Genomic DNA, 23858 nt, shown 5'->3' with positions numbered 1-23858 from the left:
GGTGAATGTATACTGACCGTTTCAAAGCAGGCAAAAAACCCCCCAAACCCATCCCTGAAATCAGGACAGCAGATTCCTCGCAGTTTTCTTCCCTGTGTGTATTTTTTATTAAACAAATCAAAGAGGTAAGAGTCACACTTTGTGCTGCTTCTATAAACAGAACGCTGTGAGGAGAATATTGGCGGACTATAACGCTCAAAGTAGTTTCTCAAAGGCCGTTTGCAACGTATAGAGGCATACTTTGCTGCTTTATAGATCAAGGCAACCTCAGAATAGCTTTAAAATAAATCCAGTTATACTACAGCTGTAATATTATTATGCAGCATAAATCCTTGTCTGTTGACATTTATTTAATGAATGTTGCTACAACAGCTTAGCTAGATGGCACTCCAGAGGCGAGGCAAAGGAAAACCTTGCCAGACTGCTCTCGAAGATAACTTGTGTTTATTGGACGCTAATAAATATAATCAGTGAAAAGATTTTTTTTTAAAGCAAATCAAACGAAAATCAAAATACTATCTGAACTGACCTTCTGAAATAAATTCCAGGTGTAGCTTCCGTGAGATGTTATTATTAATTACACTTTAAATGAAAATGATCGATATGCTGAAAAGCACCTTGTTAAATGGCTACTTTGCAAATGGTGCATTGCTCACCGGCTTAAGATGGCCCATAACTTTTCTGGTAGGCATGGGTCTAAAATATTCATGCCAATCAATACTTGATAAATCTCATAGGTGCGCGCTGGCTCCACTGTTGAACTATATGTTTGGATCGATTCCCGCCCCCCTTTATACTGCATTATCTTGGAACCGTCTGCCTGTGCCCCCGCGACCGTGCCCGCCGGGCGGGGTGCGGGCCCCGCGCGCACCATCGATCCGCGGAGACTCGCTCTGGCCTCCAGCGGAGCCGCAGGACTTAGTGCTCTCAGCCTCAAATCAGAGCCAGGCAGTTTGATTACATTTCCCGTCCCATTCCCAGTGAATATAGCTTTATGGCGGATTTCTTAACGCTTCGTTTAACTACCCTGAGTTTCCCTACTCTTCTTACGGATCCCATGCTTTAATTTCTATGTAGTGAGATACAAGAATGTCTATTAGAAAATATATTAATGAAAATTTAGATGTGCGCTTAAAATTTAAAACTTTTCTTTTCTTTTCTTTTCTTTTCTTTTCTTTTCTTTTCTTTTCTTTTCTTTTCTTTTCTTTTCTTTTCTTTTCTTTTTTTTTTCCTCTCCTCTCCTCTCCTTAATTCCAGTCTACTGAACAGCCAAGAGTTACTCACTGTATTCCAAAATCCCCTCTAGGATTTTACGGCACGCCTCTCTTATCAAGTGCAGAGGTTGCAGGAAGCCGATTTAGCTGAGGACTTTGAACTGACCTCAGAGGGAAACAGAAGGCTTAGAAATGGGATGCTTTGTCCCGGGGTCACATCAGGGCCCGATCCGCCTGTGTCCCGTACCTCTGGGGTGAAGGAGTCGCCTTGGTGCGCCCAGGTCCCCGGAAAGCCTCTTTAGGTGTGACACTTGTAGCTGCTTTCCTGTAGGACTCCGGGGAGAGTTGTTTTCCAGCTAGGGAAGCCGTGTTGTCTTCCCTCCCGCCCTGCCCGAGATGCCCGGCACAGGCGAGGGGTGTCTCCGGTGCCCCGAGGCCCTGCCCAAACCCCGCCGGGGACGGGGGGAGACAGCAACGGCCCCGGCAACCCACACCCAGCTACTGCCGAGCCGCAAAACCGGGCTTACTTGAGGGACCTGCGGCGCTAAGGTGGCCGCCCGGCTCTGTTGATGGCCTTTCCGGGCGGGGCTCGGACCCTCTCGCCCGGGCCGTGTGCCGGGAGCGCCGCGGGCCGGCCCGAACCCGCTGCCAGGTGCCGGGGGAGCGCGGGTCTTGCGACCGACGGGAAACCCAGAGAGGGCCTGGTTTTACCCTCGAGCACATCGGCGGGTAAAACAAGCCCGATTCCGTAAGCCAAGCAATGCCGGACTCTCTGGCGTTTCTCTAGAATCTAATCAGATTTAATTCCCATCGGATTTAGATTTAGAGTAGGAGACTTTTTCTGCTTTGAGCTAAAATGGAAATAAAGATATGTGTGCCGAGTGATTTTCGGTAAAAAGCTTTCACAGGCAAAGGCTTTCCATTCAGCATGATGTTAGTTTCTAGTACAGGAATATATTATTCAAAGAAAAAGGTTCGCTCTTCCTGCGCGGCCGCCGACCGGTACCGGCCTCCATGTCGTGACACGTCCCGGACGACAAGATTCCTCCCAGATAAAATACAAATGAAGCGCGGGATTAAAAAGTACAAGTGTTGGAAAAGCTCTACCTATTGTAAGGAAAGTTGTTGCTTTTAAATGGAGTCATTAAGCAGCTTGTCCGACGGCCTGGAGGAGCCTGGCGGGTGGATTGCGGCGGGGCGGGGCGGTGCTGCGGGAGACGAGCCGCGCTGGACCCCCCTTGGGCAGCGAGACCCCCTTCGGGCTCAGCGCGGGGAGCTGATCCCCGCAGAAAGCGGAGACTCCGGCCGAAGCCGCCCCCGCCCCGCAGCCGCTCCCAGCCCGGGCTGCGCCCCCCACGCCCCGGGAGCCAGGCACTCGGGAAAGCCTCTGACTTCTGGCAAGGGCTCTCACCCCATCGGACACCGCTCCCCTCCGCAGCTCGGGGCCAAATGCGGGGAGCCGGGCCTCGGAGGGGTTTGCTGGAGGCCTGGAGCGCTCCCTCCGCCGGGTGCACTTCGCAGGCGGGTGTCTGGGTTTTGCAGGGCACGGATCTACCTGTTGACATGCGGAGCCAAGTCTTTACTCCCCCGAAAGATAAGGGGGGGCCTATCAGAGGGCATGAGGAGCACGGTGCGGGTCTGGCTTGTAGGACTCGCTGCAAGGGGACCCCGGAGGCCTCTTGGTGCCATGAGTTGCTTCCAACCTGCCCCAGCGGCCGGGGAGATCCGGCACTGCCGTGTGCTCCCTCACTGCACAGTTTGGCGGGCGGGGGCGGGGGAGAAGTCCGTTTTGTAAAGCTGCTAAATGTGGCTGGGAAAGGAGAACAGACCTTTCCCGGCGGGGTGTCACGGGGCCGCATCTCCCAGGGCTGGGCTTGGACCGCTCGCGGGGCGGAGGGGACCGCGGTGGAAAAAAATAGGAGATAAAACTTATGTCTCCTTCTGCAATTTCCTTCTTATTTTCTGCCTTCTTCAAGTTTTCCTTTTTCTTCCAAGAAAACGTCTTCTAGGAAAGCACACTGAGTCAATGCATTTGCTTTTTAAGATTTTTTTTTTTTTGCAGGACTGAAAGGGGAAATGATTTGCAGCAAGAACAGATGTGAGCACTTGGGACGTGCCTTACTCACAGGCAGCGGGAAGGGAGGCCGAGACAGGGGCGCAGGGGCAAAGACCGACCCGACCTGGCATCTAGGGCCCCCGTGTTCCAAGTTTTAGCAGCTCACACGGCATTTCTTAATTTATATTTTCAGCCGCTTCTTCGCATTTTGTACCCCTGCTCCCTCTTCCTTCTCTCGCCCTGTCGCTCTCTCTTAATGGGACATTTCGCTCCACCAGGACCACCGGCTTATCAGGAGATAGCAAGATAAATGTAACGAATTGGGCATTTGGCCAATAATCGTGTTGATGGAAGACGGAGATATTTTTTTTTTTTTTGGCCTACTGGAAAATGTACAGCTCTCCAGCAGGCGGCTGCATTAAAATCTGAGTGCATTTCTAAAGTGAAACAAATTCTCAGGAAAAAGAGCTGGAACCCGCTCTCTCAAGTACCAGTGCGTTAAAGATTAACGCGATCCAAAGCCTTATGATGCCCCGATTTTAGCTCACAGAATCTCTGCATCACAATATCTAAAAGCCTGTCTGTCCTTCTATTGTCAACTCTTTTTCAAGGGCTTCTCGCTTGCTCTCAGCAGTTTTGGTGGTGGAAACCTCAAGACTGGGGCTAAAAGGCCTCTTAAAAGCCGGTTGGAGACATTTCCCTGGCTTTACCCGAGCGCGGGGAAGGAGAGGGCTCCCTGCCATCCACAACCGATGGCGGCTCTAACGTCGCTGGCTTTGAGAAGTGCAAACGGGCTTTAAAACATTGCAGTGCTGGTAGGTGGCGGGGAGCAAAAGTTCTCCAGATCATAGAGAAACACACCGATCCTTCCCCAAGTCCCCCAGCATCTCCCACAGCACAGGCAAGGGCTTCTCCGTCTCCAAAAGGCACACGCCTCGGACGTGCTCTCACGCCCACGCATGCACACCAGCCGGCGCTTCCCCACCATTCCCGTACCAAGTGCAGGATCTCATACAACTTTTAGCTCTTGAAAACTACAGAAGACCCCTGCAGACCAACGGGGAAGGGATTTTGGGGTGGCCTGACACCACGGGGCTCCTCGGGAGGAAAGGGGCTCCCTTTCTCCTCAGGGAAACTCGGCACACTCGGCCTGAGGGTCCGCAGGTGGAAGGACCACGGGGAAGGGGCTCGGGCTGTATGAACTGGTCTTTCCCAGGGTCCCCCATCCCCTTACAACGGCGTCGATAATCTGCAGTAAACGACCTCAGCGGACTGCCTGGGGTCGTGCCAGGCGCTGTACAAACACACGAAGGGTTTCGCCGGCTCCCAGCTTCCCCTTTCCCTCCTGCCCCTCTCACTGCCATCATCGCCTTTCCTTGCCGCTCTCCACCCCGCTCCCCTGCTCTCGCTTCCAATCCTCTGTCTCCAACCCCCTCCACTCCAGAGATCTCCGTCCTGCCATCCCGCCTCCTCTGCGCCTTTCCCGTGGGCTCTCTTGGGCCTGGCTCTGCCTCCCCCCCAGCAGCGAGGGAAGGTGCGGCCCTCTCCCCCCATCTCTTCCTCCCCGCTTCCCTCCAGCTCCTGCTCCTTTTCCTTCTCCGCTCCCTTTCTTTCCTCCTCTCCCTCCCTCCTCCGCTCGCCTCCCCCCGTCCTCAGTCCTTTGGCTCCCTCTAGCTCCATCCCCTCCCTCCGCCGCCCCGACCCCTCCTCCTCCTCCCCCCCCCCCCGACCCCTCCTTCCGCCCGCCCCGGCCGCCCTCCCGCCCCAGCCAGTCCTGCGGCGCAGCACGGCTCGGCTCGGCGCGGCTCGGTTCCGCTCGGCGCGGCTCGGCTCGGCGCCATGGTGCAGCTCGGGGGCGGCCGCCGAGCCCCACCGCCGGTCCCGGCCGCGCCGCCGGCCTTCAGCATCGACAGCATCCTGCAGCCCGGCCCCCGCCGGCCGGCCCGGGAGCAGGGCAGAGCCCGCGGCGCGCTGCCGGAGGAGGAGGAGGCGGAGGAGGAGGAGGAGGAAGAGGGGCCTTCGGAGCAAGACCCCAGTAAAGGCTCCAGCAACTCGGGTACAGAGCCGACAGCCCGCCTCGGGCTGTCTCGCACGTCGGGTCGCAGCCCGGTCCCCACCCGGGCCGTGGCCGTGGCCCCGGCTCGGCCCGCAGCCCGACACCCGTCGGGGCTCTGCCCCGGGCCTCTCCAGCACCGCCGGGCCGGGCCCGCGCCCACGCAGACACACACACATACACGCCCACGCAGCCGCGGCGCCTACGCAGCCGGAGGAGGTACCGAGGCTCCGCGGACGGAAGCGAGGAGATGCCGCCGGCACCCGCACCCGCACCCGCACCCACCTGCTTCCAGGGGCTTTTCCAGGGTGTTTTACCCACCTCCCGACCTCCATGGTAGTTCGTCCCGTGTCCAGGAGCCCCCGACTGCTCTATCGTGCAGCCGGCAGAGAGATTTCCTTAGACCCTTACTGGAAGCTCCTCACTCTTGTCTCCTCTGGAGGGTGTGGGGGGGCCGTGGCCAGCTCTCGGCAGCCCCCTCCTCATCGTACCCCCACCCCCGGCCTCGGCCCCGCTCCCCAGCGCTCAGCCGGGCCGTGCGTGCATGCGGGACGGGGGCGGGGGCGCAGGCGGCGGCGGGGGGCTGATGCTGTGCTTTGCCGTTGCAGGCAGCGAGCCCCGCCGGCTGCGGGCGGACGGGACGAGCCGCGGCCCCCGCCGGGAGGCCGAGGGCGGCGGCAGCCGCGTGGGCTTCCCGCTCCCCTCGGAGGGGCTGCGCGGTCCCCGGCAGCCGCCGCGGGAGGCTGGGGCCTGCGGCGGGGAGAGCGGCAGGTCGCTGGCGGCGGGGAGCAGGAAGAAGACGCGGACCATCTTCTCCAAGAGCCAGGTCTTCCAGCTGGAGTCCACCTTCGACGTGAAGCGCTACCTGAGCAGCTCGGAGCGGGCCGGGCTGGCCGCCGCGCTGCACCTCACCGAGACCCAGGTGAAGATCTGGTTCCAGAACCGCCGCAACAAGCTCAAGAGACAGATGTCGGCCGAGCCCGAGGGCCCGGGGCCGGCGGAGGCCCCCGGGGAGCCGCCGATCCCCGCGGCTCTCTCCTTCCCGGCCCTTTACAAGGACAGCACCGTGCTTAGCCGCTGCCTGCTGCCGCTGCCCTTCCCCCTGCTCCCCCCGGGCAGCGCCATCCCCTACCTCTGCCTCCCCGGGCCGGGCAAACACTTCAGCCTGGTGGACGGGGACGTATAGCCTCTCCCCCCGGCCCCCGACCTTCCTCCTGCCGGGGGCCGCCCCGATGTTATTTATGCCCCCACCGTGTCGTGTCGGTGGGGTGTCCGCCTTCGCCACCACCGGCGGCAGCCGTCCCCCGGCCCACGGAGGGGCCGCAAGGGCTCCCCTCACCCGTGTCCGTGGGCCGCCGACACGATGTTAAAGCTTCAAAGGGCGCTGCCAGCCCGCCCTCGCTCTTGCAGCGGTTTTTCTCTGGTCAGGACGGAGGAGACAACACGGAGCCACCAAAGAAACCGGGATGTGTTCTGCCTCCCTCCCTCCCAAATTATCCCGTGCCCGTATTTCAGGGGAGCCGATGCTCTGCCTCAGCCCACTGGGAATGTGTCCCCTCGTCTGTCCCAGCGCCGTGGCCGTCGCTGTACCGTGAACCGAGTCACTTGTAACACAACTTGCTAAAAGCGAAGGCCGCGATGTGCTCTGCTATCTCAAACTCTCCACCTCTAGTATCCCCCAGATTAACTTCTCCCCATCTGTGACATTTTCTGACCTTTCCTCAGATCTCGTTCTTAAACTGGCTTTTCTGAGGATTTTTTCTTCCCCTCACGAAAAACCCTAAGCGCTCGCTCACACTTCTTGTGCTAACTGGTTCTCAAACTGTGGCTCGTCTGGTGTTTTTGCTGAACAGGACAAGCCGTCTCCCTCACACTTCTTGTGCTAATCCCGCCCCCAGAAATCTAGTGGGACAATTTTATCTCCTACCCTAGAGTAAAGAAGTGGTGTTTGTTTTGGTTTTTTTTTTTTTTTCATAGATTTCCAAACGCATTTGTCGTGTTTTGGTTTCCAAGTTCACACGCTTTATATTCGAAGGTTGGAAATAAACCTTTTCAGAAAGCTGGAATGAATGCCTTTGCCGTACAGTTACTGCTAGGCAGTGTCAAACGAAAGATATTGCCTAGAGTGCATCGATGGTTTTGATTTTCAAAATAAAGGTTCGAAACACAATCGTGGCATTACGAAATTCACCTGTGCATGCGAAAACGGGCAACTTGTCTATTTTGCCAGTGGGAAAAAAAAGCGATAGGTGTTTCGGCTAGATAAGAACGTTCTTTGTCCCCTTTCCCCACTCTTCCATTTGCCTTTCCGTGGACAGTTATAACAGGTGTGCAGCGAGCCTCCGTGGCGATGCGTGGGCCAGCCCGGCGGCGAGACCCCAGCGCAAGCGGGGCCCGGCGGCTCGAAGGCGCTGTTGTGATTTATTTCCCAGCCGGGGAAGTGCTGCTGCAGGGACTGTCGGCGGCTGTAACGCAGCCGGGGAGCCGGTGCCAAGGCAGCCCCTTGCGCCAGCCGAGCTCCGGAAAGCGGCTTCGGCGGCTGTGTGAAGCTTTCTCACGGCTGCGGTGGTCTGGAAGCGTTGTTTGACCTCTCCTCTCGCTTTTTAATCGGTCTCGAATTAGCGTCAAGTAGAGGAGGAGTTTCACAGGATGCCTTTGCTCTGGAGGAAAAAAATATTATCGAGGCTATTGCAAGGACATCACAATGAAGTCGGCGAGCTGAAGGGGACTTGCCGGGCGCGCTTCGCAGCTCGGGATCCCCCGAACTGCAGCTCCCGGAAGGTGCGGGCGACGAATTCACGGTTTGGCCCACACGACCGACCCCTCTTTTGTGATGTGGCTTTATAACAGTTAAAGAAATTAAACTTTTCTGAGCCCGCTACTTACTCCATGTCTAAAAACATTTGGAGACACAAATAAGCGATGGTGTCCGTATTTCCGAGGCTGATGTGACATGGTTCGCCTGTGCCTAGTTTTTCATAACTGATGATCTGTATCGGAACGTCCCTTTAGTTGTTAATTCTAATATTTCCAGTGTTGATGCATCCTTACTTGATTACTGACACGAGATTAATCAATACTGGTAGAGGCAAATCCGTTTTTTTCCCAAATCCCTAGCAATGGAAGTTTGATCAGATGCAGCAGCTACACACTAAGGTCCCTTGCTTTAGTTCTCTAAAGTGGAACTAAAATTCACTTAAAGAAACTACCCTTCCACATAACTGCAGCCTCAGATGTCTCCGCGGTGAAAAATAATTAACTGAGAAGTCACTATTCGGCAATTAATCTACTTTGCACTGCATTTATCAAACAATTTTCAGTCTTATTCTTCTCTCTGTTTTATCAATTGGATCTCCGAATTGTTTCTGGAGTTACAGAGGCAACTGGAAGAAAATACGGACCTAAAACCCGGAGCGAGTTATTTTACAAAACCCACCCCAACAGAAGGAGATCTTCGTTCTACTCCACACTCCGATTTCACAACTTGCTGCCGACCAACGCAAATCCACGGTCTTTAGGCGGTAATGCTACGGTCGGTGAATGCCTGAAACACCCGGGTAGCTGGAGAAAGTAAATAGCCATCCCGAAATACTTCTTCCCCATCAAGATAGAATTGCTGGTATCGAGATCATTGGCCAAAAATAGTAACCGAACTGTTGCTACTCAGCGGAACACGGCCAGTGGCAGGGTGGCTTTCTCTGAAGAAAACCAAGTTCACGATGTATCAGGATTCCCAGCTGAGCAGTCGCTGCTGATCACACTGAATATTACTGACATTTCTTTTAGACCTTAAAACAATTGCATTTGCGATTATAAATCGTTCCTACTACAATAAGAGATTGCTACTAGATACCCTACAGCAGATTAGTAACGGCTAACCTATTGATGGGATACTTTAAAAAAAAAAACAAACAACAGAAGAACTAAACAAAAAACCCTCTGTAAAAGCTTACAAACAGCTTGACAACAAAACAAAACAAACAAACACCCACCCCACACCCTCCCAAACCAAACAGTGCTAGAACTGATTAGTTGCTGGAAGTGAGATTTAAAAATGTGCTGTTAAAGTTTGACATGATGAAAAGAGATAGTGCAGCTGGGTGAGAAGTGGGTGGAAGGCATGATGTGCTTCCATATTGAAGGGATTCTCTATTAAAAGCTCATATACAGTGCTGCAGTTAACTTTTTTTTCCTTAGAAAGCTAGCTAGAGGCCCTACCTGTGCTGGGAGATCCCCTGTGTTAGGCATAGCTCATGTGTAATGACAGGCTACCCCAGAATACTCTATAAACTGAGTAGAAAAGAAAGACATGGCTAAGACCTGGCCCCTGAACCTTCCAAAAGAAGGATTGTAATTAAACACAACCTTTCTCAACAGGAAAATAACTGTGAAAAGCAGTTAGATACATACATAAATGCACTGGATACACACATAAATGTATTGCACATGAAACAGTGCAATACGAGGGCTTAAAAGAGCCGTTCCATCTCTCCTTCGTCTCTTTGTAAAAGCTCCAGATGGCTGTTCCTAAGTGCAGCAGCTCCAGATAACTTGACTTTCATCTCACCTGTGACATAAAATTCCCTGGGATTAGGATGATCAATCACACTGCTGCATGTGGGAGCTTTTCTTGTTCAAGAGCATGCTGAGAATTAGAAGAGCCAATTATTTCTGTTGGAGAGTAAGCCTTCTCACTAGCCTGCTCTGTTGGAAGGTTTTGCAAAACTCCCCTAGGACTGGTTTCCTCCTGGAGTCTCCTGATCAGGAGGCTGAACCAGGCACTTGCTACCATTTTGTTTTGCTTTGCTGTTCTCTAGTCACTGTGTACACAGACATCTTTACAGATCAGCTCTTCTTGTCATCTCCCCTGCTATTTGGACTTCTGCTACTAATCAGGCTGGTGCTCACCTCCACAAGGTGAGGGAAGGAATGGTACAGACTATAGAGAGAAAAGCTACACAGCATAGTTCTTTGGCTTTGCCAGGGGTTGATCTAGAGTACAGAAAAACTCTCCTGCTCCTTCTACCCTGCCTCTGATTTCATTTTTTTAAAAAATTGGTTAACCTGCAATGGTAGCTTGTCTTCCTGTTTTTAAGGAAAGGATTGAACTTACTGCAGCTTTTGTATGTTCATAAGCAGAAGCAGGGCTTCATCTGCCTAATGGAAGGCTTGCAGCATTACCCCAAAATGCAGGATTCTTTCATGCTCTGCATGTCACTGCAGAGTTACATTACTGGAATTAGGAAAAGAAAGAAGAGCCATAGCCTTACTTCCCAGGGGAGACTCACTTGAATCTAGGTAAGATTAATCAAATTTGAGGCAGATGAGAATTCATCACAGCATCATGGAAAAGGCACAACATTAGTCATCCAAAATCATCATGAACGAGAAAAAATTGGTTTGGAGCGAGACACAGTCAAAACGTTTCTGTGCATCTTCTGTACAGCGGAGGCCCAACTGCACTTTTTTCTTAAGATGCCAGTGGTGTCTCTTCTCTGCCTCTTCTTGTGAATGTATGCAGTGGGTTCATTTTGCAGGTTAAACTTGGGCTGGGCCTGATTCTGCTTTCCCTTACATGGTTAGAAGGCAAGGGTGTGACCTCTAGAACATGTCTAACTTAGAACTAAATTTCTCAGAGTGAGTCCTTAAGATCTTTTTCTTTTTAAAGTATGCGAAGTAGTAATATCCTCATAATTAAGATGTGAAATAGCAACCGTATTGAAAAAAATGAGATACGGATTTGCTGGAGAGGCTCCATGCATCTACATTTGCCTCATACTGATGTTGAACATGCTCTTACATCATGAGATATGAGTGCCGATCGGTTCATCTGTCACTTTATTTTAAAGATCATACATAAACTGCTTAAAATAAAAATCTGGAAACTGTCTATTACTAAAGCTAAAGGCCACCAAACAGTATAGTGTCAGAAATATTCATCTTGTGTCCCATTTTGTGTTGCAGCACCTGCGAAATGCTCTACCCCTAAAAGCAGGACACCTTTTATTTCGGAGAATATTTTATCTCTAGAGAAGACAGTGTGTTCTGGTGAGGGAAATGGTGATTGCAATGCAATCAGTGCACAGAGGCGACAATCATACCTGCCTCTTCTCTGCTCTCAACAAATCAATTCCATTGGTACTGGTCTTCGTATAAAATCCATCAGAGACCAGAAAACATCCTAAGAAAAGAGAAATGTAAAGGAATGCTCAGTGTGAAACAGCACAACTTTCCCAGCTGTATCATCAAAATTAAGTTATTTTGCACAAAAAGTAATTGAGACTATACAAGGAGAGAAAGTCTGCAAGGTCAGAAAATGTGCAGTAGCTAGAAGGTACAAAGCAGGGGAGGAGGACACAGACATGCCTGAAGGGGGCTCTAAATAGCGCCGAGGCATGGCAGCAGGTAACAGACTTTGAAGTAAAATTTTGTGCCCAGCTGTGAGCCTTTTAGGACCTAGTGGACAACAGAGGCTGCTTTTAGAAGCAGGTATATGGTCAGAGGGTCAGGAGTCATATCTGGAGTCAGCAACCCAATATATCAGATACAAATCATGAGTCTACCAGGACAATTGGGTGTTGTGTCAGACCAGAATCGACGAGGTGGTTTAAGGACAAAAGCAGAGCTTTAGGTAAAGACCTCATTCTACAGACACACATCTGGATTTCAGTTCTCCACAGTCTACTTCTGTCACATGTGCCCTTTGGGACAGTCATGTCTGAGTTGGTCTGGTTGGAGCAGAAGCCACCCTGGTTTGTGCAAACCTTCTTCACCAGCTGATTACAAATTGTTATATGGGAAGAAACGACACCCTATTAAGCAACAGATACTTTCCCACAGTTTTGATTTTTCTCAACACTTTCATACTGAGATTTACAAAGGTCAGAATTATGACCTTTCTAAAGGATGCACCCATATGAGAGAACAACTGGGGAAGTTCTTCATGGTATTCTTCTATCTTGGATTTAAATTATTGAAACAGCATGGCTCTTCTCAAGTAGGGATGGCATCCTAGCAATTGATGAGGATCAGCATTTGATTGAATCTAGATCAGCTTTCATCCTGGCTCTCCTCCCCAACTCTGCCAGATCTAGCTCTCCAATTCTTTCAACAGCCATCTACAGGGCAGCTACAAGAACCTCTGTTCAGCCTGTAGATTTTTCTCTAGGAACATTTCAAAGTTCTGTTTGTGACCGTCCATGAGAAAAGCAAAGCTATCCCCACAGCCAACACAACAGGAAAGAATGAATGGAATATTTTATTGAAAAATAATGCCTCTGTGTGATTATTAAGTCTTTTTAAAGCAACACCAATATTCAAATCAGAAAGGGGATTTGGCTACCAGCTAACCATAATGTTTTCTGAGTTCCAGACTTCTAGGAGACATGTATCAATATACACAGGTAGAGACTATACTCACTAAGAAGTATATACTTCATTAAGTTACTCCTGACAACATAAACATTCCTTATTTCTCATTTTTGTAAATAAGTAACAATTTTATATCTGTATTGCAAGTCAATAGCTGGGACTCGTGGACCAAAGTCTTTTATTCTTTCCTTAGGGTTGCAATGCCTACTGAATCTTTCACTGTCTGTTACTGAAGGTGGAGAGAATCCTTTGGGTGAACAGAAGATGATCTGAACATCCCCATGTTCTTCCACGCAGACTGAGATTTATAATATCTGTACACTGATTCCTAGTCAACAGCTGATGCTCATGTATTTTGAGATATATTTGTATGTGTTAGAACAGATAATGGGATACTAAAAAATGCTAAATTGTTAAATAAGTTTTATTTATAGCACTCTAACATTTCGTACATGTAGGATTTTTTGACAACTTTGATGCATGCTCGCTGTCTTTTTGTACAACACAAGTGAAGCAATCTGGAACCGTTATGGTATATTACTGTGTAATTTCAGTGTTTGCTTAGAGAGTCATTAATGTGAAATTATAGATGCAAAGAATTCTAATTACTCTGTAGGAAATGTTGTGTGGTAGGTTGTGCATATGTTTTTTAAAAAGCCTGCAATTTGTGGATTTGTAACTAAATATCTGTATTCAATTTCCATTATTAGATAATTACTTCACATATGTATCTGCTTCCCCAGACTCCTAAACCTGACTTTTTAATGGATAAGGAGAATGGCACTAGTTTATATATCCTTGTGTCAACAAGCTTTTAATAACCATGTGGTAAAAGTTATAAAATTGGGATCTAAGAAAATAGATTAAAAGATAGCAGCTAAATTTAAAAAGAGGTGAGCTTATTGTCCTGAACTTACAGATCGCCTTATGAAATCTGTGAAAAAGTACCTGGAAAATAAAGCTACATCTTCATATTAAGGAGCTTACAGAACTAAAAAATGTATCAAGCAACAACTGTTTCTTAATGCTTCCATGGTGTTATTTTGCTAGATGAATTTTATCCCAAAAGAATAATTATTTTCTTGAAAAGATTTCTGATTTAGAAATGCAAAATAGTTTGAAAATAAGTATTAAGGCTAACAACTCAGTTATTAAGACAAATCCCACCTTTAATGAAGCCTCCCAATATCAGAAACTCAATCTCTCAGTCATTTACATGCGTCAAGAGAAACAGAGAATCTATCAGCATCGCTATCAGAAATAGCAGATGGCTGACACAGTCCCCTTTGCCATGTCATTGGACTCTGATCTAAATCAATGGGGAAATGTCCCTAATACGCCTAGTTGTCCCTTTATTGTATAATCTTTTGCCCTGGGTCAGATGCCAGGACCAATGGATTCTCATGTTTTCTGTTGAATTAATTGACTCCTTATTATGAAAGGGGCTACTTAGGAGGGTGACAGTAATAGCAGGGGACGGCACTTGGTGAACTGAAAGCACCTTCCACCATAAGTCTGCCCGGGGATTACTGTAAGCAAACACCAAGAAACATTGTAAGTGAAAGCAATTTGGGGAGAGGCTCTGGGAACTTCTGAAAGGCACATATTTTTAAACATATGGCTTTTCACTCCAAAGCTATGTTTTGGCAAAGCGCTGTTGTCAGCCTTGATTAGATTACTCTAACCCTCACAGATCTGCTTGGAAGCTGAGGAACACGTCTAGCAGACCCACGGGGGCATGATACCAAAGTAAGTCAAGTGGCTTGGAAAGAGTCTCTTTTGATCAGGTCTTTTCTGAAAGAGATTCTGTGTACTCCTCTCAATAAAAATGGTAAGAAATCCATGGGTCAATTTACTGGAGGCAAGTCATACATAGGTCTCTCAGAAATGGGTAAAGAAAATGAGGAGCTTTTGCATCTTGTGAAAGGCTATGTGCACTAATTTTCTATTGTTTTTGCTTTCTGCCACAAGCCCCAGAGGAATATACTGTTCATACTCTCGGATTGTTTTATATACTCAGATTGTTCCAAGGCCTTTTTTATGAGTGTGCAAAAAAACTGCAATGAAATATCAGATTCACAAATCGAACGTAACATTCTCCCAGTATGAACAAAATGAAGGAGCAGGGACTTATCCTCAGCAGATTTTGTAGGACAAATAATTTTCCAGTGTCAGACAGCATCAACTTTGAAAAAATGACAATTAACACAAAAATATATAGGTCTGAAATGGGGTTGAGTCTCATTCCTAGATAGAATACATATGGCTTTTGGCTATGTTTGAGAGTATGTACATTCCAGTTCAGTTTTTAATGAAATTAATACTTGCACCTGGCACCACCCTTTTCTAGTGATGGTGGAACAGATCTATAATTGCAATTATTCTCCTCCTGGGTGATTTAGTTCCACTCCCTGCATCATGCAGGATATTCCCCTACATTATTTCTACTACTTATCTAATCTATTATTGAATAGTTGTGGTGATTGTGCCTCAATTACCTCCATTACCTCTCTCCCAATGCTTAACTGCTGTGTCTGATACGATTCCCTCCTGCCCTGCAATGAATGGCTTGGATCACACGACATGTAGTTTTAGGCTATATTCCTTGGTTTGATCACTTTCACATTGCCTGAAACTTCCACTTTGAAGAGGTTTACAGTGTCATCAGGACTTGTTGTGTAATCTCTTCCATCAGGCTTATGAACTGGGATCCTGTCCAATCCTTCTACCACTGATGTGGCTTTTCTTCACCCTTTCCTGAAGTCTTTATAATGTGTGTTCTTCTTTCTTTTCTTCCCAAAAGCATAGGCCAGATACGCTCAAAGTACAGTGAAGTAGTACCTAAGCCGGTGATGTACTAAGTTTAAAAAAGTTTGCTGTATCTCCTTTTCTTTATATTTCAGTGATGCAATATGCTACAATACAGTAACAGTTTTCTGTATTATTTTTGTTCAGGGTCAGTGTTTTAATATGTTGTTCAGTTTTATTTATAGAATGAATCCGATCATCTACCCACCTACCCACCTCTCTTTCTGTCTGTCAATATATCTATCTCACTTCCACTGCCACTATGCAATCTAACCACAGCATATCAATAACACCACATATTTTGCTCACAGAAGCAGATCTATGGCTCCTACCCTTATTTTCAAGTAAGCAACACCTCTCTCAAGAGCATTTGCCAGTGACCTTGCTGCCCTAAATATGATGTCCAAGGGAAAACGGTAAAGAAGAAATATAATTTATTATGTATTTAGCACAGCAAAATGGGACCCATCTTGGCTGTGATCTTAAGGTTGACAAATACAAGTGTGTTGCACATCAGTGATGATGATGATGGTGTGGTTAGACATCCCTTGCTGAGTAAACATGAAGTAACTTGAAATCTACTCCAGCTTTCTCAATATGTGTGTGCTGGAGAACAGAGTCCAGCTAGGGAGAGCCTGAATGTCACCTAATACAGATAAGTAAAACAGAAATACCTTCTATCAGTTAAGATGTTCGATGGTTACGTATATAACCTCTAGTACATCTTCATGTAACACATGCATGAGCATTTTGCCTATGCAACTTTGTGATGCATGAACAGATGGGAATGACTGGAAAAGCAGCATAATTCCTTAGGGCAGAAGGTGGAAGATACATGTGAGGGGAACATACATACCACGAGGGTCTAATCTCTAGGAAAGGTGTAGTGTGGACTCAGATTTGTGCCAAGTCCCTTGTATTACTGCTGTGGGAGAAATGGGCTGTCAAATGTAAAGCATATAACCTACACTACCTAACCTACTAGGTTTTCAGAGCTGGTGTTGGTGTCCTCCCACCACTGCTGCTTCTGACCAGCAGATCTAATTGTCCATGCCGGAACCCAAGGGCACTTTAGTGGCTCAAAGGTCTAATTTGGTCCTAAATAATATATCTTGCCTTGCTATAGAATGGGTAGGTAATATTGACCGAGGGAAGAAAAAAATGAAAAGGGGACAATTAAAGGAGAGGGATAACTAATCAAGTGGTTCAGGCTTATGTGGTTGTCTGTGACAGGGTGAGGATGAGTCCCCAGGCCTACAGAAATTTGATATCCCCACAGGTGAAAGACAATCTCAATGGCTATCATAACTAGAATATCAAAGTTCGTGTTTTCATTTTATTATTTCCCCTCAGACAGGAATACTGGCTGTAGATCTGGTAAGAAATTTTTCAGCAAAATATTTATTTAATTGTAAATGCCAATTTATCCAGAACGCATCATGGGAAAAGGAGTATTTAGCTGAAATACATGGCTTTTGGGCATTCTGGAAACACTGTAAAATCACCAGAATTCTTAGATGCAACATTTTCAAAATGACAAGTGCTAACTTTGTGATTTGAAATAAAGTTTTTTTTTTCCTAAAAGAGGAAAAAAATTACAGATCAACTGAATAAATTTTCAAATGTCTGAATTAGAAATGAAATATTGACAAACTAGAGAAACTGATTTTCAAATATTTGATTTTCCCCCTTTTTGGCAGCTTTGTTTGGAGTAGGAACATTTTTATAATTACAGTATTTGTGAGGCTGGAAAACTATTTCATTAACAGATTAAAAAAAAACCAATAAGGATTACAGAGGAGCAAAATTCAGATCTTTTTTAGTATTTTTCACTAATTTAATCACTCAAATCTGTGTTCTATTGTTGGATTTAAGGCTGTCTTCTTGTCTTGTTAAAGGCCAACTCAGCCCAAAGGTATGCTTTGGGCTGTGAAGACACCTGGATATCCACAAAATCCACAGAATCCCGCCCTCCCAGTCACATTCTGTTGCACAAGTCCATGCATGCAGACTGTTCAAGAAGTATTTCCAATGACAATATGGTGAAATCAATACTGATTTTCATTATATTTTGGAAGTAGTCCATAGATTAGTTCACAACAAAAACGTTGAGGAGGAGTGCAATATTACATGTGCAAGTGTAGTAAATGGAGTCTGACACAACTGGCAAGAATTAGCTCTGAACAGCTCAGATTTGTGCACTTTGACAGGCTTCCATGACCGCTCTCTGGATCATGAAATAGAAGCGTGACTGCAACTCCGCTAACGGTGTGCATGTTTCACCATACTTCCTTTATCATTCCCTGAAAAGAATGAGAAATCATACCCTTTCTCCATGGCTTATGTAACCCTGTTGAAGGAATAACACATGCTGGCATTTTTTTATAAAAGGTTGAAGTAATACAGACTCTGGAGAACTTGGAATACAGAAATTGAACTGAGCAGAATTTGTCACACTCCTGGCATCGGGACTGTTTCAAAATGTTTTGGAATCTATAAATATCAGTTTGAGTACCACCTAAGTTCAATTTTTAGATCCTGAGAACACAACACATTGCCATTGGAAACCAGATTCCTCATAACTAAGGGCTCAATTCTGCAAGCTCTCCAGATGGAAAACTGTTGGAGTCATTCTGAGAAAAATCTTGCAGAATCAGGAGCCCACTTGCCTACACAACAAAATAACACTTACCAATAACACAAAAAGTTACTATCAACAGTAACGTAGTTATTACACAAGGAACCAAGGAAATAATTGAGCCCTGAGAAAAAAGTCAGAAATTCACATTTTTGATTGGCTCTATAAGAATGAAAAGAGAACCCAAAGTAGGGGACAGGAACAGCATAGTTATAGCATTTGGAAAATGAGGATTCAGTGAATGTTACCAGTCTGCAGAATTATCAGTGACCTTTGTATCCCCAGGGTATTCGGCCCCCTGAATTCAGTCAGGGTATTCATCCCTGGCCTGTTGAGGGCACTGGTTGGGAGAGTCCCTTGGGAGGAAGTCCTGAAAGGCAAAGGAGTCCAGGAAGACTGGACTTTCTTGTAGAAGGAAGTCTTGCAGGTGCAGGAGCAGTCTGTCCCCAAGTGCCACAAGACGAACTGGCAGGGAAGATGACAAGCCTGGCTGAAAAGGGAACTTCTGCTGACACTCAGGGAAAAAAAGAGATTCTACCACTTTTGGAAGAAGGGGCAGGTAACACATGAAGAGTACAGAGACCTTGTTAGGTTTTGCAGGGAGAAAATTAGGCAAGCAAAAGCACAGTTAGAACTCAGCATGGCCACTGCTGTAAGGGATAACAAAAAATGTTTTTACAAATATATCAACAACAAAAAGAGAATTAAACAGAATCTCCATCCTCTGTTGGATGTGGAGGGGAACATTGCAACTGAGGATGAGGAAAAGACTGAGGTACTAAATGCCTTCTTTGCCTCAGTCTTCAACAGCAAGACCAGTTATCCCCAGGGTATTCAGCCCCCTGAGCTGGAAGGCAGGGATGGAGAGCAGAATAAACCTCCCATAATCCAGGAGGAAGCAGTTTATGACCTGCTGAGCCACATGGACACTCACAAGCCTATGGGGCCAGATGGGATCCACCCAAGAGTACTGAGGAAGCTGGCAGAGGAGCTCGCCAAGCCACTCTCCATTATTTACCAGCGGTCCTGGTTAACAGGGGAGGTCACAGATGACTGGAGGCTTGCCGATGTGACGCCCATCTACAAGAAGGGTTGGAAGGAGGATCCAGGGAACTACAGGCCTCTCAGCCTTACCTCAGTACTGGGGAAGGTTATGGAGCCGTTCATCTTGAGTGAGCTCACCAAGCATGTGCAGGACAACCAGGGAATCAGGCCCAGACAGCATAGCTTCATGAAAAGCAGGTCCTGCCTGACCAACCTGATCTTCTTCTACGCCAGGGTGACCTGCCTGGTGGATGAGGGAAATCCTGTGGATGTTGTCTACCTGGACTTTAGCAAAGCCTTTGACACTGTCTCCCACAATATCCTCCTAGAGAAGCTGGTGCTCATGGCTTGGACAGGTGTACTCTTCTCTGGGTAAAAAACTGTCTGTATGGCTGAGCCCAGAGAGTTGTGGGGAATGGAGCTAAATCCAGTTGGTGGCCGGTCACGAGTGGTGTTCCCCAGGGCTCAGTGTTGGGGCCAGTCCTGTTCAATATCTTTGTCAACAATCTGGTTGAGGGGATTGAGTGCCCCCTCAGTAAGTTTGCAGACAACACCAAGCTGGGTGGAAATGTCGATCTGCTGGAGGGCAGGAAGGCCCTACAGAGGGACCTGGACAGGCTCAGTCAATGGGCCGGAGCCAACAGTATAAGATTCAAAAAGGCCAAGTGCCGGGTCCTGCACTTGGGTCACAACAACCCCACGCAACGCTACAGGCTTGGGGAGGAGTGGCTGGAGAGCTGGCCGGAGGAGAAGGGCCTGGGGGTGTTGGTTGGCAGCCGGCTGAACATGAGCCAGCAGTGTGCTCAGGCGGCCAAGAAGGCCAACAGCATCCTGGCTTGTATCAGGAATAGTGTGGCCAGCAGGAGCAGGGAGGTGATCGTGCCCCTGTACTCGGCACTGGTGAGGCCGCCCCTCGAGTACTGTATGCAGTTTTGGGCCCCTCACTACAAGAAGGACATCGAGGTGCTGGAGCGTGTCCAGAGAAGGGCAACGGAGCTGGGGAAGGGTCTGGAGAGCAGGTCTTATGAGGAGTTGCTGAGGGAACTGGGGTTGTTTAGCCTGGAGAAGAGGAGGTTGAGGGGACACCTTATCACCCTGTACAACTGACAGAAAGGAGGTTGTAGTGAGGTGGGGGTTGGACTCTTCTCCCAGGTCACAAGCGATAGACAAGAGGAGATGGCTTCAAGCTGCATCAGGGGAAGTTTAGATTGGATATTAGGAAGATTTCTTTACTGAGACAGTGGTGAGGCATTGGAACAGGCTGCCCAGAGAGGTGGTAGAGTTGCCATCCCTGGAGGTATTTAAAAGACGTGTAGATGTGGCACTTCAGGGCACAGTTTAGGAAACATCATAGTGTTGGGTTGACGGTTGGACTTGATGATCCCAGACGTCTTTTCCAACCTTAATGATTCTATGATTCTTGTTGGATTAAAACATTTAATTTAGATTATACCGTATGTATTGGATATTACCAATGGTGAGATTCAGGTTTTAAATGAATGTGATCAAAATGAGTTCATTAAACCACCATCACAAAAGACCTTTGTACAGAAAGTGTGGAACAGGTCAAGCTGGCTTAAATGCGTGAAGTGGATTAAAGGTGATCTCTTCTCAGTGTAGTGGATGACAACTCACGATCAGGTGCAAGGGTATAAATCTGTCATAACTTTAGTTAAGCCAGTGTGTCTCTTCCTGAGTTATGGCAGAGGGATTCACACCAGAGTTTGGAGTTGCAGAGGACCCAAATTTCATTTCTTCAGGTTTCATGAAGAAATGACAGAGCTATGAACTCTATCCTATGTAAATGATCAAGCTTTACTGATAGCTTAGAAGATTTGTGACAAGTTATAGATAATTTGGTGTCTACAATCTAATCTGATTTACTAATGAAATCTTGATTTAATATATCTTTTGATTTGATATGCCTGCCTGTATATTTTTAAGATTTCTGCTGAAGGAAGGACCATTACAGGCAAACGATATAATCAGCCCCTAGGCTCAAGGCTAATTTTTTTGCTGTAGAAAAGAGACCTTAAAGGTGATTTCTTTGTCTGTCTGGGGACTTTCTGGTGAAGGACAAAGATGTGGTCTGACTTTGTCCTTCAACTTGCTTCACCTCTAAAGTCTGAACTCAATAGAAAAAAAAGTTAGTCTTGAGGCTTCTCTAAGTAACACTGCTGGAGAACTGGTCCTCAGCCATTTCTTGACTTATGTCAGTGGGGGCATAAGACTGACTAACACAGGTCCTGTTCTGCACAGGACTTGTCTATGTCCAAAAATCTAGTTCTGTGAAAATGTGTCTGATAAGATTCCTAGCCGAACCTTGCATTTGCCCAATTTATTCATAAATCAACCAAGGAATACATATATGCATTTGTACAATTTATCCTTATAAAAGTATTCAGTAAGTACTTACAGGGATGAAAACCCTGCTGAGTTAGTTAATCATTATTTTGAGAGTAAAGAAAAAAAACAGAGCGCTAAACCATAATTATAACCTTGGTGATAATGTATGTAAGAATCTTTCTTAATCCAGGCTAATCTTGTTCCATGTTCTTACCTACTATAAAAATCTGAACATTTTTTGACAAGATCCAAAGTTTTGTCAGTTGTTAAGAATTAATTGAAAAAATTACTAGAGCACAGCAGCCGTTTCAAAGGGACTGACCCAGAACCAATTAGAATTTTGTAACAATTGACCATTCACCACAAAACAGTTATCATGAGCTTTGGCCTCTGAAGTGTGGTGTTGGGGGTGGGGGAGAATCAGATTAAAGAAACTTTAATTTTTTTCCCCCTTTAACTAAAATATCGTTAGTAGCAGCTTTCTCAACACAACTATCAATCAACTTATCTGGGTTTTAAAAGCTATGCTCAGCTTGCAGGAACAGCAGTACAGAGTATAATGGATGATTATCCCCTGGCTTTAGATGATACACAATATAGGTTACTATCTTGAAAAAACAGGTCAGACATAGGAACATTCTTTATCAAATTGCTGTTGACAGCCCAAACAAGAGATTGAAGAATACCACAAAAAGGTTCTTTCATCTAAACACAACAGAGTTTATAATTGGTCATTCTTTCCTCCTTCATCCTCTCCTTCTCAGCAGAAAAAAGAAAATTCCTCATGCAGTTTCTTGAACATGGTCAGCATGAGGGTAGGCTGGTGTACACTGAGTGAGCAGTGCTCAGTCTTTCCTCTTAATGTTCAAACTACTGAGGGGGAAGGAAAAGCCAACAACAGTCTTAAATGCTAAAAAGGAATGAGAGCAAGGTAGAACTTTGTGCTGGACTATCAATATTTCATGACAGCAAAAATGTAATTGCTTTGAAAGAGGAAAGAAAAACCAAAGGCATAAATATTTACCAGGTTATTCCATGTATGTGTAATATTCTGTCTCTTACCTTCAGTCCAAAGCATATATTCCTAGTAAGTACATAATGGTGTAGAAATATGTGTGTTATAACATCATATATATCACCATATACTGCATATATATGCACATATAGGTATAAAAATGTAAAGATATTAGATTGAAAAGGATGAGAGAGAGATACATAGTGAAGAAGACTTTTTTCAGACGATCATTATGTTTAAGACGGAGAAGAGTACTCTGTTACCCCAATTCTCTGCCTGTTTCAGACTGTTATATTTCACCCATTTACCTCTCAGTTAAGTTGTCTTGGGCTGGATAAAGCATATTTCCAGGCGATGCTTGCAAGCTTAATTTGAAAATACCAGAGCTGGAAAATTTACTGTCTGCTTTGGTGGTTTCATCTAGCAGTCAATCCTTCACCAAGAAAAAATTGAGATCAGAGCAATTAAATCACTGTCCCACAAACACTTATGCTTTTGCTTACCCTGACACATGTGAGTAGCTCCACTGAACTCAATATAAAGAGAAATCAATAGAACTGCTCATGTGTATCAAGTTAAATATATGAATAAGTGTTTTTAGATTTGCAGCCTGAAATTGGCTTGGAAAAAGTCTACAATAAGATTTTTACAGATTTTATAAATGAACTTCATCCTGAAGAAGAAGATTCATGCAGGCGATTCATAGCATGCATGAACTGATCCAACAATTACCCTACAAAAATACTCAGTTCTGTTCATGTTTCTTCTCATTTGGCTCAATGTTCTGACTGGCAATAGCAAAAAAAAGCCCAAACCACACAAGTTAAAGCTTTCTATGGATCTTCTATGCATGCTTCCTGAAAGAAGAAGCAACCATAATTGCTAAACGTCTGCAAGAAAGGCAAAGAGCCTACAAACTGGTTATATGTCTAAATAATTGTAAACTACCTCTCCAGGGACTGAGTAGCATTTGCAGTAGCCATCTGATAAAAACACTTGTTCTAAGATTAAGAGAGGGGAAAAGGCTGTATGTGCTTTAGTGAAGTAAAAAGGCAGTCATTGACAGAGACCTCTGTAGGGAAGTTTCCTACGTAAGAAGCATAGGACTGTACAGGCTTGTTATTTTTGAGAGGTGAGCAAAGCTAGGTCCTGGATGATGCAAAGTTTGTTGGTGTAGAGCCTTGCTGAGGGTGAGTTATGCTGTGAGGTCTTTCCATCTCTTGGCTGGAGAGTCCTTCATACACACATGGTGTTGGTAGTTGCTACTTTGCAATAGCTAAAGGGAGAAAGTTTGTGACAAAGAAAGGAGTCTA

General features: G+C 46.4%; 1 protein-coding gene across 1 annotated transcript; it reads left to right on the top strand.

The window, feature by feature from the left end:
- The first annotated feature begins 5024 nt into the window (after positions 1 to 5024).
- LOC142056965 (uncharacterized) lies at positions 5025 to 7479 on the top strand. The gene is made up of 2 exons (XM_075092466.1): positions 5025 to 5326; positions 5932 to 7479. The coding sequence occupies exons 1-2, from the start codon at positions 5110 to 5112 to the stop codon at positions 6507 to 6509; spliced, it is 795 nt and encodes a 264-aa protein (XP_074948567.1). The 5' UTR covers positions 5025 to 5109; the 3' UTR covers positions 6510 to 7479.
- Positions 7480 to 23858: the final 16379 nt, after the last annotated feature.

The sequence above is a fragment of the Phalacrocorax aristotelis genome, chromosome 4 (genome assembly GCF_949628215.1).
Source record: "Phalacrocorax aristotelis chromosome 4, bGulAri2.1, whole genome shotgun sequence".
Lineage (NCBI taxonomy): Eukaryota > Metazoa > Chordata > Aves > Suliformes > Phalacrocoracidae > Phalacrocorax > Phalacrocorax aristotelis.
The sequence above is the reverse complement of the archived record's forward strand: the minus strand, read 5'-3'. Positions and strand labels throughout refer to the sequence as shown.